This window comes from Aedes albopictus, chromosome 3 (genome assembly GCF_035046485.1).
Source record: "Aedes albopictus strain Foshan chromosome 3, AalbF5, whole genome shotgun sequence".
Lineage (NCBI taxonomy): Eukaryota > Metazoa > Arthropoda > Insecta > Diptera > Culicidae > Aedes > Aedes albopictus.
In genome coordinates, this window is record NC_085138.1 from 233,941,196 (window position 1) to 233,960,851 (window position 19,656).

A 19,656-nucleotide genomic window follows, 5' to 3' on the forward strand; every position below is an offset into this window, starting at 1 on the left:
CATATACTAGCTATCTCACCAGGGGGCTGGCACTACTCTACTCCAACAGCATTATCAGTGGAAGTCTTGACGGGCTTCAAAAGAAATACGATCAAAAAAGATCCACCCCGCACCAAAAATACCATGTACTGAACGCTAACAAGACCGATGGCGATGTTCCACCAAGTGCATAAGGCTTGGACCATGCTCTGCGAGGACTTACAAGCACTTGGAGTGCTCGAGTAATGTGTGCTATGGATGATCTTGGGCGGCATGAAGGAGAACGAACGAACGACGAAGAATGACCCGTAAAGGTGGCCAAAGTCGGAAGGTTACGGTGCAGCCTCTCTGCAAAGATTGTGTTCGCAAGAAAACCGGATGGTACAAGATGTCGCAGCACAGCGGTCAATCTTGGTTGTTCAGGTCTAGAGCGTTTGTAGAACGTTTCCGAAGTTGGAAAAAAATCATCTTCGAACTGGAATATGTGGCGTAGAGCTGTGGACTCAGTCTTACCCATGTAAATATGCTGTACTAAATAAATGAAATGAAATTATTGAATTATGGTGTCCTTCGGATATGTTTATAGCCACAATAAAAACAAGAATGATTTTATAAATATTTCATATCTGCAATATATTTCGTGGTTATGGATAATTTCTACAAACAATAGTAAGGAAGGTAAGTCAGTTTCACATGAAAACAGTCAAACGTCCATATCTATACGTGAATAGTGCCAAAGTAATGTTCAATATATGCGTTCAAAAAAAAACTGGAGATTACCTAACCGTAAAACAGATTTCCGGGTTCACTCAATCTCTACACACAGTACGCTTATGCCAAGTGTGTGGTTTTGATTTGCTGATTGCTAACACTAACTAAATTTGAATTCGACTTGCGCGATGAAGAAAGGTTAATTGTCGTTTTACTTTTTTGTTGTTACTGAAATGATTCTTTGGTTATATTTGATTAGTCCATTACGACGACGCTGTACAGTGGCTAGAAAAAAAAAACAAAACGTTGTACCTTAAGATAGGGGGTGTGGTGGTGTATGGGTGCAGGTTGCAAAACTAGAAGTATCTTTCGATTACGATAGAATACTGGTTGACGATCATTGTGGTTTCACAGGCAGTCACAGTTTGTTTCCAGTTCCGGTTGGGGTTGGTTTCTGGTTTGTTACAGTCGAATAAGTACTCGCTGAAAATGAACCGCTTCGGGTGATCGGGCACTGTGTATTTGTGGAAACATCTGAGAAATTTTGTGCCTTTTACTCACGCAGACAACAGATAAAACAAATTGGGTAGGTTTACTTGTTGTTCAAACTATTGATCTTAAAATCATGTTCAATTTTGAATACATCGATTATGTAAAGGTGCTTTTTACAATAAATATTTTAAAACCTAATACATGTTAACATAGTTCGAAACTTTCTCATGTTGCGATTATGTACAAATATAACTTTTGTTCTGTTTCGATTTGACTCAAGCGGGATTGAAGAGAGCTGTGTTCGTTTTGTCATTTCTCAAGATTTATCTAGCAGGACGATGCACTGGCATTCGGCGCCGGGGAACTGGTGTCACTTTGGTTGGATTGGTTTTCGTAGCGATTCCGCAGGCTCGACAGGGCAGTTAGCAGCCGGTTATTGGCCGCATCCAGGGCAGCAATTTGCTGCCCTTGGGCTTCGATGACCCGCTGCTTGTGCGACAGGACCAGCGACATCTTGTACTGCTCCCGGCGGAGTTCCTCCTCCATGGCCAGTAGACTGAAATGAGAAAAAAACAATGATGAAGTCAATTATGTGATTTTTTTTATTACATGTAGTACATATATTCAGTTTGGTAAAACATATTTTCTAGTGACCTGAAGACAGGATAGGAAACTACACCAGAAAAATAACAATAACTCACGTCTTTTCCTGACGCAAAAACTCAGAAAGAATTGAATCTAAAAACCGCGAGAAAAATGATGAGTAGATAACCTGGGAGGAGCGTTAAACTTAGCTCTGGTCCTCACAAGTTATGACCTTATGCTTCCATTGGCAGCACCCATTTATTACGTAACGCTCAAATTGCCATTTAACGACCCCGTCCCCCTCCGTAACGTTTTTTGTATGAAAACCAGAAATTTTTTATATGTACCGCTTGGCCATACTCCCCCTCCTCCTAGAGCGTTACGTAATTTGTGGACGACACCATTGGTCAATCGATGACAAATGCCAAGAGTTGTGTGCTATAGCTGGTAATGCATCATGAGCACTATTGGCTTTCTGATTTTAACTAGATTGAGAGGATTTATCGCAAGCGTCTGTACACCAAGGAGGTGCGGCTCAAACAGCGTCTGTTAGTTGTGGTATCCAGCGGCTGAGTTTGAAATGCTGTACCCTCAAACCTCCATTTAGATAGAATCCATTAAGGTAAACATTACCTACTCCTCTATTAAGGTATTGATACCTAAATGGAATTTAGACTAGGGATAAAGTTGGTTTACGGGAAAAAGCATAGTTAAGGGGTTAAAACTTTGAGAGTATCCAAAAACTCCCTGGAGTTTAGGCCATCTGATTTACTAGCGTAATCAGTGATCTGTTGGAGCTTCATGAATAAAACTCATGCTTACACAGCCCTATGCAACTATGTGCTGTCAAGTTATGAGTTTATTTTCTGTTTGAAAGACCTTCACGAACACCCTTGAGTATAGGTCATCGGATGTACCAACGTATTTGGTTGTTTCTAATAGCTTTATGACATATAGCCGAGGCGGTAAACGCACGGGTATTCAGCATGACCATGCTGAGGATGACGGGTTCGATTCCCGGTCGGTCCAGGATCTTTTCGTAAAGGAAATTTCCTTGACTTCCTTGGGCATAGAGTATCTTCGTGCCTGCCACACGATATACGCATGCAAAATGGTCATTGACAGAGGAAGCTCTTAGTTAATAACTGTGGAAGTGCTCATGGAACACTAAGCTGAGAAGCAGGATTTGTCCCAATGAGGACGTTACGCCAAGAAGAGAGAAGAGAGAGAGAGAGCTTTATGACAAAGGTACATACTAACACAGCCTATGGTAGCTATGATCTATCAAGTGGTGAGTTCAATGAATATTTGAGCGTCTCCCTTGACTAAAAATCATCGAATCGGCAAGAGCTTTTTTTAGTTTTTATTTATGTGTATTTTAACTTAGATGCTAATTCTACACTCAAGTCGGCGAGAGCTGCTAGTTGTATCTATTAGGATTATGAATAAGGATCATACTCACACAGCCTCTGGTATCTATGTTCCATCAAGTCTTAAGTTCTATGATAGTATAGTACTTACCGAGAACTCTTTGGAGATTAGGCCATCTGATCTACAAGTGTAATCAGATTCTATTGGAGCATTATGAATGAAATTTATGCTTACACAGCCTCATGTAACTATGTGTAATCAAGTGATGAGTTCATTGTCAGTGTAGGGATCTCCAAGAACTCCCTTGGGTATAGGTCATCCAATCTACGAGTTATATCTACATAAATTACGAATGAGGTCCATACCCACACAGCTACAAGTATCTATGGTCTATCAAGTGGTAGATTCTATGATTGTATGAAAGTACCGTAATCCGGGGTCAAATTGATCACTTTAAAACAACTTTTGCGGATAACATTAGTGGAATTCCAAATATTGCCAAAAGAATTTCTGTAAAATCAGTACCCAATGGATCTCCATGGAACCACGTGACAGAATTTTGTTCAACAAATTTGAACTTTAAGTTAAATAACTCCAAATATCATTAAATTGGAAATGCCACTTTGGGGTGAAATTGATCAGTATACAATTAAGCATCATCGGTTGAAAGGGAAAATTTCCTTGTCCGCTTAATTTTGCCCTTCTAAAACCGAATAACGCGTTTAAAATCTTACAATTAGTGAATTTATTTCTTTAAATGTAAAATCAAATTTTGAAATTTCCCCTTTAACGCCTACAGGTAGCCAATTTCGTTTGAAATAAGTGATTTCTGTCACAATAAATGACTATTTCAACATAAAATGAACTTTTTTTGTTTAACCATTTCATGTTCTTATTAGCTGCATAACTTTCCAACCAAGGCTCCACAAAAATGTTAAAACCGATAATTTACAGGAAGTCCTATTAGCAATCGATTGTTTAGAAGTCACGATTTTAGCTAAATGAGTAATACATTGCAAATTCCTAAAAAAATAAGGCAAAACTAACTTTTTTTCTAAAAAAATAAAATTCTAAACTCATTTCTAGACATCTACGAACCAGATAACGTAAAAAGTTTAAGATCATTACGACGCTTAAGAGTTCCTAGTATGGAATTACAATGTAGTACCCGAATGATCAATTTCACTCCGCTGATCAATTTGACCCCGGTTTACGGTATCCGAGGACTCTCAGGAGTATAGGTCATCGGATCTACTAAGGTATTAAAATTCACCTTCGAACCTCTGAACCACTAAATTCTCATGAAACTTCCGTGAAATTCACCTGAGAGCCTCTGAAGCCCCTTAAAACCGCTCCGAAACCTCCTCAAATGCCCTGAAAGGTATCAAAGGGCATTGACGCACTATGAAACGCCTCTGAAAGTCCCCAGAAACATCCGTGAAACTCACAAAAGAAGGTCAGAAATCCCCCGAAACGCCTCAGAAACGTCTTGAAACGCTCTAAGCTGCTTCTGAAATCCTCCATGAAACTTCTGTGAAACTCAGCCTCTGAAGCACCCTAAATTCTCTCTGAAATCATCTGGAACGTTTTTGAACGCTTTGAAAAGCCTATGAAACCCTGGGAACCTCCGAAGCCTCCTAAAACACCTCTCAAACGTCCTGAAACGCAATGAAGCGCCTTAAATCATCTCTAAAACCCCTCTGAAATCATCATGGAACTCTCCTGTGAGCTTTTAAAGCTCCCTAGGACCAGAGGGCTGGAAACCTCCTGAAACGCCCTGAAACGCATAGAAACGTCGCTGATCTCACCCTCCTTAAACTCCTTTGAAATCGCTCTGCCCTTCCTCCCTTTACACCTGAAAGTCTTAAATCCATTTAGGTAAAAAATCTATTTAGGCAGTCCCAACTGATTACCTAAATGGAGTTTTGGGTGTATCGCTTTAGCTATACCTAAGCAGGCAGCTGCCTACATAGCTCAGCCCGGTAGAGTTGCTTGATGAAAATCTTCAAAAACCAAGAAAAACAAAACTATGATTGGAAAGCCGGATCTTCGAACGTGAGTACATCACCAATTTGGAATCCAACGCGAATGCCAAGCGATGGATCCCATCGCCAACACTTCAATCAAGTACCACATCTACTAAAGCGGCTACCATACGGCAGATCTTGGAGTGATCAGGAAGCAGATAAAGCGATTTATTCGGTGGAAACCTTCAACTACAACCTAATCAGACTCTTACTGCCGTGAATCACATATCAGTCTCATGTTTGATGGATATCCTATGCAAATGGGATAGATATCCGATTCACGGCAGCTTACACCTACGAACTTCAATGATGAGTTCTATGAGAGCCTAGATAAGGCCTACGGAGAGTGCCCTTCAGAGTCATCTGAGATGCAAATGCGCAGATCGAAAGAGAGTGTTTGTTCCATCAATGAAACGGAAATATCCAATGCTTATCAGCCGAAGGGGTTGCTGCATCAATTTACCGAGAGGAAAAACAATGATGACAGCCAGGTGGAAGGAGCACTTCGAAGATTTGTTGAATGGTCACAAAGAAGGTTCACTCAAGATCAGGATCAACATAGTCGATGTCCATCAAGCAGTGGAAGCACACACACTGAATGGGGAGGCTCTTAAGAAAAACAGTAAGGCTGCTGGGAAAAGCGAGATCCAAGTAGAACCTCTGAAACGTGGAAGCGAGCAGCTATATCAGCCATTTCCCCGGATTCTTGTAACGTTACGAGAAGATGAAGAATTGCTCACCAAATGCCCTTAATGACCCAAAATTCAAGAGAGGGCACAGACTTGAGTGTGCTATTTACCGAGGGATTATCCTTATAAATTCGATATACAAGGTGCTGTCGCGAATCCTGTTCAACAGATTGAGATCTCTTAAGGAGTTGTTCGACGGCATATACAAGGCTGCTTTTCCAGGCGCGATCAACGACAGGCCAAAACGCACTCGAATGAGCAATTATGAGGTCTGGCGTTCAGAGGAATGGCACTATCATCACGGTGGCACATGATAATTTTCGTTTGAAGACGTTTGAATTAAGAACTAGTTGAATCATGTGTACAATATTGTAAAACGAATAAAAAACGACACACTTCAAAGGGCTTGCTACGTAGTGCTAATGCCGGAAATTGTATAGGGAAAACGGATCAAGACGACCTAGGAACCCTAAACTGTCGGGGAAACTGGAGGAACATCGCACAATACCAAGGAAGATGGTCCTTTACTATTCGTTCGGTGCTGGTGCAAAACCACGCTGTAGCCATCAACAGAAGTTTAAGAACCCTGCCTTTATGCAATCGCCCAAAAACCACCAGAAACCTACCGTCCAATGATGCTGCGGATCTTCGAATCGCTATGGTGCGCCGAAATGGCCTCCCGGTCCTCGCTGACCTCCTTCAGTTCGGATTCTTCCAGCTTCTGGCGCAGCTCATCCACCGAAGCCTGAAGTCGTTGGATTTCCCGCTCGCACTGTTCCACCGATTTACTGGTGCTGGTGCGATGATATCTCCGTTTGCTTTCGCTGTGATTGCCGCCGCCACTGCCGAGCAGGCCCAGATGACCGCTACCCGCTGGTCCGCCCAAACCGACGGACACCGAATGGTGCGTTGGCTTGGGTCCGCTCTCGGTATCGGTCGAACTGTCCGACAGTGTCCGGCCGGAATCGATGCTCATCCGACGTTGGTAGCGACCCGGTCCGGAGTTGCCGTGATGGTGATGGTCACGGGCGCTGCCCGCTCCGGTGGGGTAACTTCCGATCGGATGAATATCCAGCGGCTCTTCGCGCTTGTACTGGAAGATAAGGGAAATGAGTCAACGGTTTTGGGGAAAGATATAAACCTAGCACTTACTTGCATCAAAGGGTTCGTTCGCGGCATTCGACTGCTGCCCAACCGTCTGCCATGTAGACTGCCGAAGGAATCGTAACCATTACCGTTGACGGTATTCAACGAATCCAGGTCCCGATAGTTGTCGTTATTGCTTAACCGTTCGTCGCTACTGGACGTGTGCAGGTTTCCTCCGCTTCCGATCGTGCTGAGGTGACTTTTGTAGACGCCTCCGCCGTTTATCAATCCGCTGTTGCTAACTGTGTTGCTAACGTTACTCCCGATGATTAGGTTGTTGTTGTACGCATTCAGAGCTCCGCCGTTGTTCCCGTTCGAGTTCTGCGGGTAGAGAGGACTCTTGTACGCCAGAGGAGCGTAGTGCTCGTCCTGATCGTTGTTGTTGTTCAAATTGGACAGGTTGGAGTTGTTGGCAGGAGTGAATCTGTGACTGATGTAGCCGTATTTGCCGTTGTTGATTTTTCGGGGTGGTGGCACTTTGTTTGCCACGTACTCGATCTGTTGCTGGCCGAGTTCTACTGGGCTGGAGCTCTGCGACTGTGTCGTTATGCTTTGGTATCCAGAGCTGCAGATGTTGGAGATCTGTCCGATTGAGATGTTGCTGCCCTTGCTCGTAAGTTGCTCCTTGCCTTTTTGGTTTTCAATGTTTTGCTCATCGGCGTAGTTTAGTAGGTCCTCCAGGTCGTCCAGACTCATCGGCATGTTGGAAGGGTTGGACTGGGTTTGGGCGGGTGTTGGAGTCGTACTGGTGACCATCTCGCTGTGTGGGATTCCCAAGCTGAGTGGGTTCTTGCCGATGTCCGAGAGGAGGCTAAGCTGAGAACCGTTCAGGTTACGACTTCGACTGCCGTTGATGTGAGTTGAAGACTTCAGCAGTGGGGTTGGACTCTTTCGGTTGAAGGCATTGCTGGGATCGAAGCCGATCTGAATAAGATTAGTAGCATTGTTGTGCTCCTCGGGTTCCCCGTTAATTGTTCCGTTGCTAACAGTGACGGCATTGTTTCTGGGTAGCGTGCTCGCCCGAATACCGCAGTTAAGGACTGGGCTCTTCTCTTTTTCGTTCTTAAGACTTCCGATGTTGCTGGAATTGTTGTAGTACTGCGAGACGGTGCCGTATGTTCGCATGCTGCCGACCTGGTATTGGTATTTATTATCGGAGGAGTTGTTTGTACTGGACATGTTGTGATGTGTGATTGTGGGGCTCACCACGTGCAGATTGGTGGCCGAGTTAATACTGGAAGTGGAGTGCGAGTGTTGGAGTGAGCTGGAGCTCTGGTTTTGACTTAGAAGAGGGCGTACGGTTGGATCATTGTAGCGGAAGATGTTCTTTTCCAGGGAGGTTGGAGTTAGAACTCCTCTCATTATGCCGCGTTCTGTGCTCTTTAGCGGTGCGATTGATAAGCTTTGGTTTTCCTGGTTGGGATGTGGCTGCGGTTGAGGATTCTGCTGTTGAGTGGTGATGAAACTGTTGGATTCCTTGGCGACTGTGATAGATTCCAAGATGCTCGGAAGTGGGTGCAGGTCTAGCTGCTTGGACGTGGGCAGTTTTTGAATGCTCTCGGCAAGCAGCGTGTGAAGTATGGACAGTTGCTTTCCTTGGTCGATGTATCCCGCCCAGTCCAGGATGCTTTCCTGCATGGGGTTTTCTGATCGCGTTGAAATGTCATGCAGGAATTGCTTCATTCGTGGTGCTTCGTGTTCCAGAAAATCGTTAAGGAATTCCATAAAGTTTTCTTTACCTTGGAAACGAGTGAAATTGGCCAATGTCTGGAGCGTTTTGGCAACCAGTGTAAGATTGCGCGTGGCCCTCGCCGATGGAAGCTCAGTTGTGATGTTGAAAAGACTTGGCGAGAGAATTGCAGGACACAAGAATCGCAGGAAGATGGACGCGCTGATGAGGTTGTCGGCCATGTCTTCACGATCGAGCATCTGTAACCGTTCGCGGAATGTGGAAAAGCAATCGCGTAGTTGTGTTGGGAAGTTTTTGCTGCTGTCAGCAATGCTGTTCCAAGCAGTTTTAACAGCGTTCCGAAGCGCCTGTTGTTGGCGTGAGAGTGAACCATTGGCTTTCAGCGGATCCACCTCACAGTCACGATCGGATGAGATAATTTCCGAGATTGGGGTAGACAACGTGTCCTGCAGGTACTGCTCGCCGGTAAGTTTAAGGAAAGCTTCCATGCTCTTAGTGGCCAGGGAATTACCACGGAAGGTCAGTCGTTGATCGCCCACTCGAAGCAGATCAAGAGCGACCACATCAGTGAGAAACGCCGCGGCCATTCCTTGGGCATGCATCAACAGTACCAGTGCTTGACCAATGTCTTCTTTTGCCTTCACTCCGATAACTGGTTCCAATATTTCGCATACTTTTTTGTAGTTTTCTTTGATATAATCCAGGAAATCTTGGTACACGCCAAACGGAAGGATGTCTATGCTTTGGAAGCGACACTTTATCCTCAATGTGGGAATTGGTTCTTTGGAAGAGTTTTTGCTTATACTATCATGTTTATCCGAAATGATCGGATACCAATCCTCGGAGAAAGTTCGGGAGGTCACCTCATGAATCGGGATTTTTACCGAACCAACGAGAGCATGTTTGTCACGTTTCTTTTTCTTCTCGCCTTCCCGGTAGACATTCACCGTTATCACGTTGATATCCGGTACGTCCGGAAAGTCGAAATACTCGCCCCAGAACAGGAGCTCCGTTCTTAGCTTCACCGACGTGCGTCCGTACAGCGTCTTGTCGAGGTTTATCTCGCAGAAGTACTTCTTCTTCGGTGGCAGTGCTTTGGCTTCGTAGACCCACATTTTGAGCGAGTTGTCTGTCCGCCTGGTGTTCTCGGCGTTCGGTGCGATCGACTTGCGTAAACTGTAGATCCATAGATCCCGCTCCTGTCGGGATCCACAGCTGTAGTAACGTTCGCCGCGGGTGCCTCCTCGCACCTGGAAGCAGTGCCGTCGGCCTAATACTGACGCGTGCACCGGAACCACTCCGATCGCGCCGATACAGGACAGATCGATGGTGGACATCACAGCATGGTTCGAGAGTAGACTCTCGTGTGATCGGGAACCCCGCAGGCCACCCTGGCCCCGCTTCGAACGTTCCAGCTTTGTGACGGACTTTGTGCGCTTCAGCGGGTTCGATCGAAAGGAACTGAAATGGAGGAAATAAAGAGATGGTTATCAAATGTCATCGTCTGAACAAATATACAACCAATTACCGTTTGGAGAAGAAGTTTGTGAACCGCGAGGTTGATTCTGACTTCTGACCCAGAATCGGGGTGCTCGGTGCCGAGCCTCTTCGGCATGCTTTTTCGTATGATGTGTCTGTAATGGAAGAGAGGAGAAGAACGAATCGACAATGAGATTCCATTCTGCTTCGGGAGGCTAGCAATGAATTATTATTCGTACATTTATACACAATTGCCAACCACCATCAATCATCATGTTCATTTGAAATTACCCGACTTGTTCCGAGAATGGGATCAGAGCCCGTCATGAATGGTCAATTTCGTTCTGTCTTATGGGGTGTGTGCACCGACTGAAGGGGGCTCGTGAAGCAGGGAGCGGCAGCGCATATGCAGCATCCCGTTCGACGATCAAGTGTCGACGACAGCCATGAAATACAAATTAAGTCAAGTGTGAAAACTCCACATGGGATGTTGCGCTGCACTCAGATGCATGATTAACAGGGAAGAATTGTGAGGTTATTAAGAATAGTATTGAAATTACACTCAGTAATTTTGAAGTGGAATCATTTCTTGACCATTATTTGCCCTTTTGCCTAATGCTTACCAAGCTGAAATTTGTCATAACCCGCGCAGAAAATGTTGACTTCTTTGCACCATTCAGCAGCACAAATTAGATTCGATACAGTTTAGGTATCATATGTAGTTGGATTAATCATTTCTCACCGGAAGTGGGATAAACTAATAACCAAGTGGTCAGAAAAAAAAACAAATTGTTTTAATATCACTTCCTGTATTTCTCTAACCATCATAATTGATGCGTTGGCCGCTGCGTCGTTGATGAAGACACTTTCACACGATGATCTCGTGCGACCCATGACATTTGGCATAACTGTTGCGCGTTGAATCACACGCTTCACGTTAGTACGCATCGGCCAACTGTCGAACCGTCGACGCCGTAGCTGCCAGCCTGAGCCAGGTATGTGACCTTTCGGTTTAGTAACTTCACGTCTCTCCGCCCTCGGAAAACGGGACCCGTTTCCGTTGTCACCATTCCACGCGACGTCGTTAGTCGTTGTTTGTTTGGAGGAAATCTAACCCAACGTGCACAGAATGGAACGAAAGCACAATACAAATCAGTGTCCAAAGTCATCCATCATACGCGCACAGCACTTGGGATCGGTTGACCTGCTCGTCGGCCAACTGGTTCTGAAACATGAGCTCCTCCGCAGTACGGCCGGTTGCACCCGTAGAGAGTTTGAACATTTCAACGACCTTCTTCTTGCTCGGGCCTAAAGATATCATCGATGCACGCTGCTAGAGCTAGAATGACGGCCTGGTGTCACGTTCCATACACACACGATGGCAATGATTTTCTCCAACCAGTTCATGAAAGATACTCGTTGTTACGGCAAAAGGCGTCTTAAATACCATCAACCAGCCGGCAACGTGACGACGACGACGACGAAAAGGAAATAAATCCAATCTTGCTTGTTGTCATCACTTTGCAATCAGCTTTCAATTTGTTATGATTTTGGAAGCACAACACAGTTTGTGTATAGCTATGCGGCTTTCAGTAGTGCCAGCGGAATGCCAGCTGGCAATAGTTTTGGATTTGTGCGCAAGCTCTCTCTACATATAGGTTGTGTCGGCAATTTAGAATTTATAGTACACAGTGTTTCAGCCTAGATAAAGGATTTTACAAGAAATGATTAATGTTCGCCAAATACGGAGTAGGGAAGTGGAAACATCTCAGCAGGGGTCCTATTTTGGGCAATTATCTGCTATAACTCAGCCAATTCTGAACGAATTGACACAATTTTTGGAACGCGATGAGATACGTATAGTATCTAGCCGTGTACAAAATTTCAAGTAAATTGGTTTGGAATTGACTAAGTTATAGCGAAGAGTGCCCAAAATACCGGCTGCTGCCCAAGTGGTTCGCTACCCTATGGCTTCTTTCTAAAACGTTCAGATTCAATGTTCAGCAACCTAATTCAGAATACGGTAAACATGGGGTAACCCCAACCTGAAGGAATGCAACTAGATTCTTAGCCTTAGCCTTAGATTGTGGCTTAATCTAAAAGTTTGTCGAATAAAGTAAAGATCGCAGACGCATACCAAAGTTGTGAAAGAGCTGTGAGTACGAGGTGACTAAAATTCGTGTAATTTATACTCACCTTGTGCTCACAGCTCTCTCACGGTTTTGGTATGCGTCTGCGACCTTTACTTTATTCGGCAAACTTTTGAATTAAACTACAATCTAAAAGCCCTTCGAACATCATTTTTTGATAGTATGCTTCTGGACTGAGATAGAAGCAAGTGAGTATAACTTTTCGCAAGTGAGCATTCCCAACACTGGCTGTAATTCCAACACAGCCTTCCTTATCGTTCGGAATCGGAAATTGACCACCTTCTGATGGATGGACGACGTTTCTTCGATATTTTCGACTTCTGACTACAACCTGATGGTGGTCAATCTGCAACTATGTACGGCAGCGGCAACCACCATAGTACATCCGTGAGCGATTGAAGCAACCGAACGTCGTCTCAGCATACACCCAGAATCTCGAGGCAGCGTTGTCAGACAAGGGCGAGCTTGATGTAGGACCCCTTCCAGAGAACAGCTGGGTACAGTCAAAGTAGCCATCAACGACGTAGTACAATCGAGAATAAGGAAAGGAGCCGGCGACTTAGGGGGAGAAGAAATCCAGGACTCAGTGGCGTAGCAAAGGGGGAGCGGAGGGTGCGGTCCGCACCGTACCCCCGAATTCACGGGGCCTCCAAATCAAGGAAGGTTTCCAATACTAGTTTGAATATAATTCTTTAAATAGCTAAAGTTTCCTATAAGTAAAAGTTTGATACATTGCAGATCTGCTAATAGGTATGTAGGTGCCCCTTCTTGATTATCGAGAGTCTTTGGAATGGGGCACACCTCCCGAGCAAAGTCTAACAACGAAATGATTGCAAATTGAAAACTTGATTTGTATTCAACAGCAGATTGATATCACATTTTGATATCAGATTGTCTTGAATAAGTTTGATTTCAAATTTTGATTTCGTTTTGCTGTCACTTCGAATAGTAAGGTTTTAAGTTTTTAAGTCATTTGGTGCAATTATCTTATTGCATTTAGATTTTCAAATCAATCGAACAAAAAAAACCTAGCCGGGGCCCGTAGCCTTGTGGCTACACGTTCACTTCATAAGTGGATGGTCATGGGTTCGATCCCAGCCCCGGCACTTGCAATTTTTCGTCAGTTGCTCTTCCCCCCAGAGCGGCTGACACCTGACCCTCTTCTGAGCATATATGCTCTAACGGAGTCGGAAACTCGGATATCGGCTAACAGGCAACTCATAATGGACCCCCAATCGGACTGGAAATGGAACAAGAGCCACACAGCAACATTGTGCTCATCATTCTACCATGGACACGGTAGAAAAGACAGCAGCGCAAAGGCTACCAGTTCGAATTAGAATTAGTGGAATTAGGATAGAATACGTTTAGGCGCTGCACAAAGTGTAAGTGCAACCGCCAATTGGAATCGCTCATGCAGTGCCCTAGTGGACAAAAGAGCTGTAAATTAGGTTAAGTGGTTGAAGAATAATAAAAAAAACCTATAGGTATTAACGATTTTTCCTGATTTTTTTTCCTAATACCAAAAACAGTTGAGAGGCTCAGGTGTAAAGGGGTGTAAGTGATCATTATGTCGATTTTGAGCTGAGAATATCAATTAATTCTTCAGATTTCAAGCTTTTTGGAACTTTTATAAGTTTATTTTTACGATGGTTAGAAAAATTACAATGCATCGGAGAAAATTGGGTTCATTTTGAAACTCCATACATTTTGTATGGGATGGAATATTGGTGAAAAACTTTGAACCTCATAAACTCGAAAGTGGGTTTTTGTCACTTACACCCCTTTACTTTTAACCCCCTCAGTGATCAATTTGCTATAACTGATACCAGGAATTGTTTTCAACTTGCTGTTACGGGAACATTTTTCTGATCTCATTTTTTATGTTTTAACCGTTGAAACGACAAAAATGATAACAAGTTATCATAGTTTGCATATGGCTAATTTAAAGTCTTCTCAATAACAATTGTAAATATTCACAATTTGTTCAAGTAGTTTAGTCAGTTATTTTAGTTTAGTAGTTTTATAAGGATTTCTTCAAAGAATCGTGCCGGAATTCTTTCAAGGATTCCTAGTGAATTTTTCCATGGGTCCCTCCAAAGATTTATTTAGTAATATCACCAAGGATTCTTGCAGATTTCCTTCACGAAACGTTTAGAAAACGATTTCGTCAAGTATTTCTTTCCACGTATTCCTAGAAGGATTTCGAGAATTTCTTCCTTCAATTTTTCCAGCGTTTACTTTAAAGACTTCTACAAAAAATCCTCTGAGATTCAATTCAGAACTTGTTCCACGGATTGCTTCATAAATTGTTCAAGGCATTGATTTAGGAACACTTACAATGATTGCTTCAGAAACTCCTCCAAGCATTTCAATAGGAATTTCTTTGAAAAATTATCCAGGAATTCTTCCAAAGTTTTTTCTTCACAAGGATTCCTTCGAGGATTAAGTAAAGAAGTCCTTAAGGAATTCTGCAGATGAACCTTAAGGAAGTTTTCTAAGAATTCCTTTGGATATTTCTACACGAAAGAATATTGCAGTGGTTCATAAAAATATCTTTGATAAATTTCTGAGATCATGCTTAGAGCCACACCTAAATCAACCTTAAGAGATTCCCCATAGGAATTTCGGAGGAATACACGAGGGAGGAATTTTCTTGGAGAAAAACCACTCCTGAAGCAATCCAGAAGGATTACCACAAAAAAAGTAGAATTTCTGGTTTATTGTTGATGTGAATTTCTGAAATATTCATTGTAGGCACCCACGAATTCCGTGAGTACAAATAGTTCTTACGTGTGCACAAACCCAAGAAATTGAAGATTTATTGAAAAAATACCTGATAGGATTATTGAAAAAAAAAACTGAAGAATTTCTAAAAAAAAACATCAGAAAGATTCTCAGGAGGAATGCCTATATAATTTATTAAAATAATTTGTGTTAGAATATTCGAATAAAAAATCTTGTAAGAGTAATTGTTGAAATACATGTATAACAGAATTCCCGGAAGATTTGTTGTACAAAATTATTGGTAAAATTTCTGGTTAAAACATGTATGACATTTTTATTAAAATACTTGGAGAATTGCTCAATGAATTTATTGTAAGAAATTCTAAGAGAATACTTGAACAAATTCTGAATAAATCGTAGTAGAAGTATCAAGATGATTAATTAGATGAACAACTACCGATTTTTTTTGGAAATAACCCTGAAGGCATCTTTGACGAAATCCCAAAAAAAATCGAATAAAACCCAAACAAAATCCCAAAAGGAATTCTCTGTAGAATCCTCGAAGGAATTATCAAATAAATTAAACAGGGAATGCTTGGATAAATGATTGATAAAACGGAATCTTTGGATAATTTTCAAGATATTGTTTGAAAGGAATACTTAAGAAGGAATTCTTGAGGTTATTCCTGAAGAATGCTGGATGGATACCCTCTACGAGTCTGAGTCTTGCATTAATTACTTAAAAGATAATTCTAGGCATTCTTAAAAAAAATCCTGAAGAAAGATGCAAAACAATCTTATCGGAATTCCTGAAGGAATCATCGGATAAATTTCTCAAGAAATGATTTTCCTTTTTTTAGATAGGTTACCTATTCCTTTATTAGGCGTATGCGCTCCCATTTTTATATTTCTCAAAACAAAAGAATGAAGTGCTTTTTGATTTGTTTCTTATTTTTTGTATTTTTGTTAAAAATGAGCCTAATGATAATTAATAGTGGGGAATCGATCAGTGCCGTAATCGCTTTGCTTTCGAATACGGTTTTGGATTGTAAGATTTTTAAGGGCACGGTGACTCTACCAGGAATCCTCAGAGAAATTTTTTAAACAATTTTTGGAAGGAATTTCTAGGACAGTATCTCAGTCAAGAATTTCTTCAGGATTTCTCAATGAAAACTTTTAATGATTATTGAAAAGGCTTATGGAACGACATTTTAAAGAGCCTTCTCAAGAATCAATCGCAATAGGAATGTTTGGAACAGTTTTTATAGAAATGCTAGCTAGCTTTTTCGGAAACTCCTAGAGTAGATGGATTTTAAAGAATTCTTTGAGGAATTCGAAAAAGATTTTTCGAAATAAAACCTAAAGGTTTTCTTAGAGCAACTTCTGCAGGAATCCTAGGACAAAATTCTTGATTTATTATCCAATGTTTTTTTTTTTGAAATTTCTAAGAAGAATTCTAGAATGAATCTCTTAGTAAAACCTGAGATAAACTCCATGTAGAGTTTTTTCAAAGAAACTATTGCAGTAATTTTTAAAGCAATCCGTGGAAGAATTTTTGAAGAAATTCTTTGGACAATCTCTTGAGAAATCTGTTAAAAAATGCCAAGAAACGGTTATCTAAGGGAATAATTGAGAAATCCTTAAAGAATCTTTGGAGAAACACTCAACTTCCGTGAAAAAATCATTAACCCTCAAGTGATCGCATTGTTGTATTTTATACAACACGTTAAAAAAAAACTCTCGCTTTTTGCACTCAACATAAGTTTGGCGCTGGCGATGGTGGCCAACCGCGCGAGTTACGGAAGGTTTAAGAAATTTTTGGAGGAAAGAAACCATGCAGGAATTTTTGAAGAAATTTTAGAAGGACTACTCTTTCTCTGGTGGAATTCCGATATAATATCTTGATTCCGAAGGAATTTTTTGTAGTAATTCTTCCTGGAATTCCTTAAAAATTCTTTGAATGATCTTCTAGATGAACCAGAGATATCATTGATAGAATCCTTGGTGGACTTCCTGAAAAAATACTTCATGAAGCCATTATAAAAATCTTTGAAATGCATCCTCGGAAGCAGCACTGTAAGAACTCCTGTAGAAGTGCTTACAGAAACACTAAATTGTATTCTTGAAGGCAAATTATTCTTCAAGAAAGATTTCCTAAAGAAAACGGTAAAGCAAATAAATAGCAAACAATTAAGTTATTTTAAATAATTACTTGGTGGAGTTCCAAAATAAATGGGTAAAGATTTATTCCACACAATTCTTAAAAAAAAGTCCCGCGCTCACTGATGGAATTCCGGGATGGATTTCTGCAGAAACCCTCGAAAAAAATCATAAAGGAATACCAGAAATTCATTAACGAAGCTGTTTGACGAACGAAGACGACAAGATTGAAAGGTGGAAGCAGCACTTTGATGAATACCGTAATCCGGAGAAACATTGATAAAAAGTTTGGATCTTTCGCAAACGTTACAAGTTTAATATTTTTCAAACAAGTACTGGTCCTCTCAGTATGTGTTGTGAACATAAATTGATTCAGTTAAAAACGTTCGTTTAAACATTTCATGAGGCCGGTCAAGCCGATCAATGTTATCCCGCTGATCAATAATACCCCGTTTTACGGTACCTGTGCTGTTCAGGAAAAAAAACTACATCAAAATTGTCGTTCGAAGTTGTGGCCAACGAAGGCTTTACATCACATGACATAAAATAACACAAGTTTACAAAATAAAACGAAAGTCGTGAACTTCTGTCAACGACCAAAATTTTTGAAGCACAATTTAGTGCTGATTTCGAAGACGACCTTCAAAAAATTTAAAGTAGAACAGTTTTTGAGTTTTAGCTCAATATCGAGTTTTGCAACTTTTCAAATTATGTAATTTACTAAAATTCAAATATATTGCGTTTTGGTCAACCAATTTTAAATCTTTTTCCATAAATTAAAAGCTGAATACAATACCATTCGATCATCTGAATACAGGTTTTGCGTCAGATTGATGAAATTGAAGATATTGGCGAGTTTTAGGGACGATCTTCTTAAATTTTAGCAAAATTCTCAAAAATTTTTGAAGAAATGTATTTTTTTCAACAAGAAAAAACCAACTTAAAAATTATTTCTCGACGTTTATTTGACATATCATATGTAGGCGAGTTACAGTAAAAATTTCAGCTCAATCGGAGCATTGATTACGAAGAATTAGATGTTTGAAGTGAGCGACTTTGCTTAAAAACAGAACAAAAATCGATTGCAAACCATCAACCTTGTATGGAAAGCCGAAAAAATTTCCGCTCTACTGTAATTTTTTTCTTTCGCGTTTTCGAACTCAGGGCATAATTCTACACCAAAAATGATCATCAGCTTACCGAGTTCAAAAATGCTGTAAACTAGTGTAATCCTCTAATACCCAAACCCGCCTTTAGACGGGGTATAGTTTGAGCATTTTTGTAATTTTTGTTTCGAGGGAAATCAAAATTTTTATATTTTTGGCTGATGTTTAGGACTGTTTTGTATATCTCAAAATGGTTTTTGGTGTATTTTGAAGCGTATTTACATTTTTCAAAAATCATTGAAAAATTGATGTTTTGGTCACCTTTTAGAAGTCATTGTTTATTTTGTATTGAATCGCTACAATTAACATATTTTATTTTTTTCCTATACCCTTCTATTCTTGTTTAATAGTTTAAGGGGATCGAATATACTCTAAAATTATTTTCCTTAAAATAACACGGAAAACAAAATTTTATATGAAAAAAAAAAATAAAAATATTTCAACAATAATCATAAAATCTCAAAATGTTTTCATCCCAAAAATCCGTACCCCAAATAGGCTTCCAGGAAAAATATAAAAGTGTGGGGATGTTCAAAAATAAAAATTAGAAAAATCAAAAACTGAAATTCACGAAATTGAGAATTAAAAAGAATCATCTTCCAAAACATGTTAAATCGATTTTAGATGACGAAAAATGATATTTCGATCAAAATCAAAAATTTGGGTATTAGAGGGATAATCTGAGAATCAAGCTATTGCAGATTATAATCTGTTAATACGCAGCTCCCGTTACTTTGGACCCACCCCACTACATATGCGTAGGTATATTGTATTTAAAATCGCGCTCATCATAAACAAACCCTAAAGGGTTATACATTGTTGCACACAAAACAATAATTCGTCACGGTGCGGTGTGCGAAACAAAATAGGTACCGACACTCTCGGCTACATCAGCTGTAAATTTCCCCCTGTCAAAAAAAATTAACACCTTTTGGGCGATTGATGCGCGGCGGCGCCCTGAAAGCCCTGAAATCCGTCCATCAAAGAGAGTGCGCTTCACACCCTAGCACAGCATCCACTATACCTACTGTACTACCGGCTCTGTTGGATTGACGAATAGCGCGGCGCGGCAACGTAGGTATAGAATAGCGCGGTGAAACAGTTTCTTTTGTCCTTCACACGTGTACCGTGGCGAATCAGAGCAAGGGTTTGCCAGAAGCAAACAGAATAAAAAGCCCAAGGTTTTATTGCAAGTTTTTGTGGTGTATTGTTTGGCACAACATATCGTCCCCTTAATGCTAGAACTAGGTAACTCGAAAATCATAGTTTCGAGAAAAACGACTT

The 19,656-nt window shown here is 41.1% G+C and overlaps 1 protein-coding gene across 12 annotated transcripts in view; it reads right to left on the reverse strand.

Moving 5' to 3' along the window:
• Nucleotides 1-586: 586 nt before the first annotated feature.
• LOC109401709 (ras GTPase-activating protein raskol) overlaps nucleotides 587-19,656 on the reverse strand; it is a 441,723-nt gene continuing 422,653 nt past the window's right edge. For all 12 annotated transcript variants that reach the window (XM_062859561.1, XM_062859560.1, XM_062859559.1 and 9 more), the window contains 4 exons: nucleotides 10,219-10,324; nucleotides 7,007-10,151; nucleotides 6,481-6,947; nucleotides 587-1,738 (listed from right to left, as the gene is read on the reverse strand). In XM_062859561.1, the coding sequence (XP_062715545.1) occupies nucleotides 1,510-1,738; nucleotides 6,481-6,947; nucleotides 7,007-10,151; nucleotides 10,219-10,324 (3,947 nt within the window). In that variant the 3' untranslated portion in view covers nucleotides 587-1,509. The remainder of the gene's footprint in view (nucleotides 1,739-6,480; nucleotides 6,948-7,006; nucleotides 10,152-10,218; nucleotides 10,325-19,656) is intronic.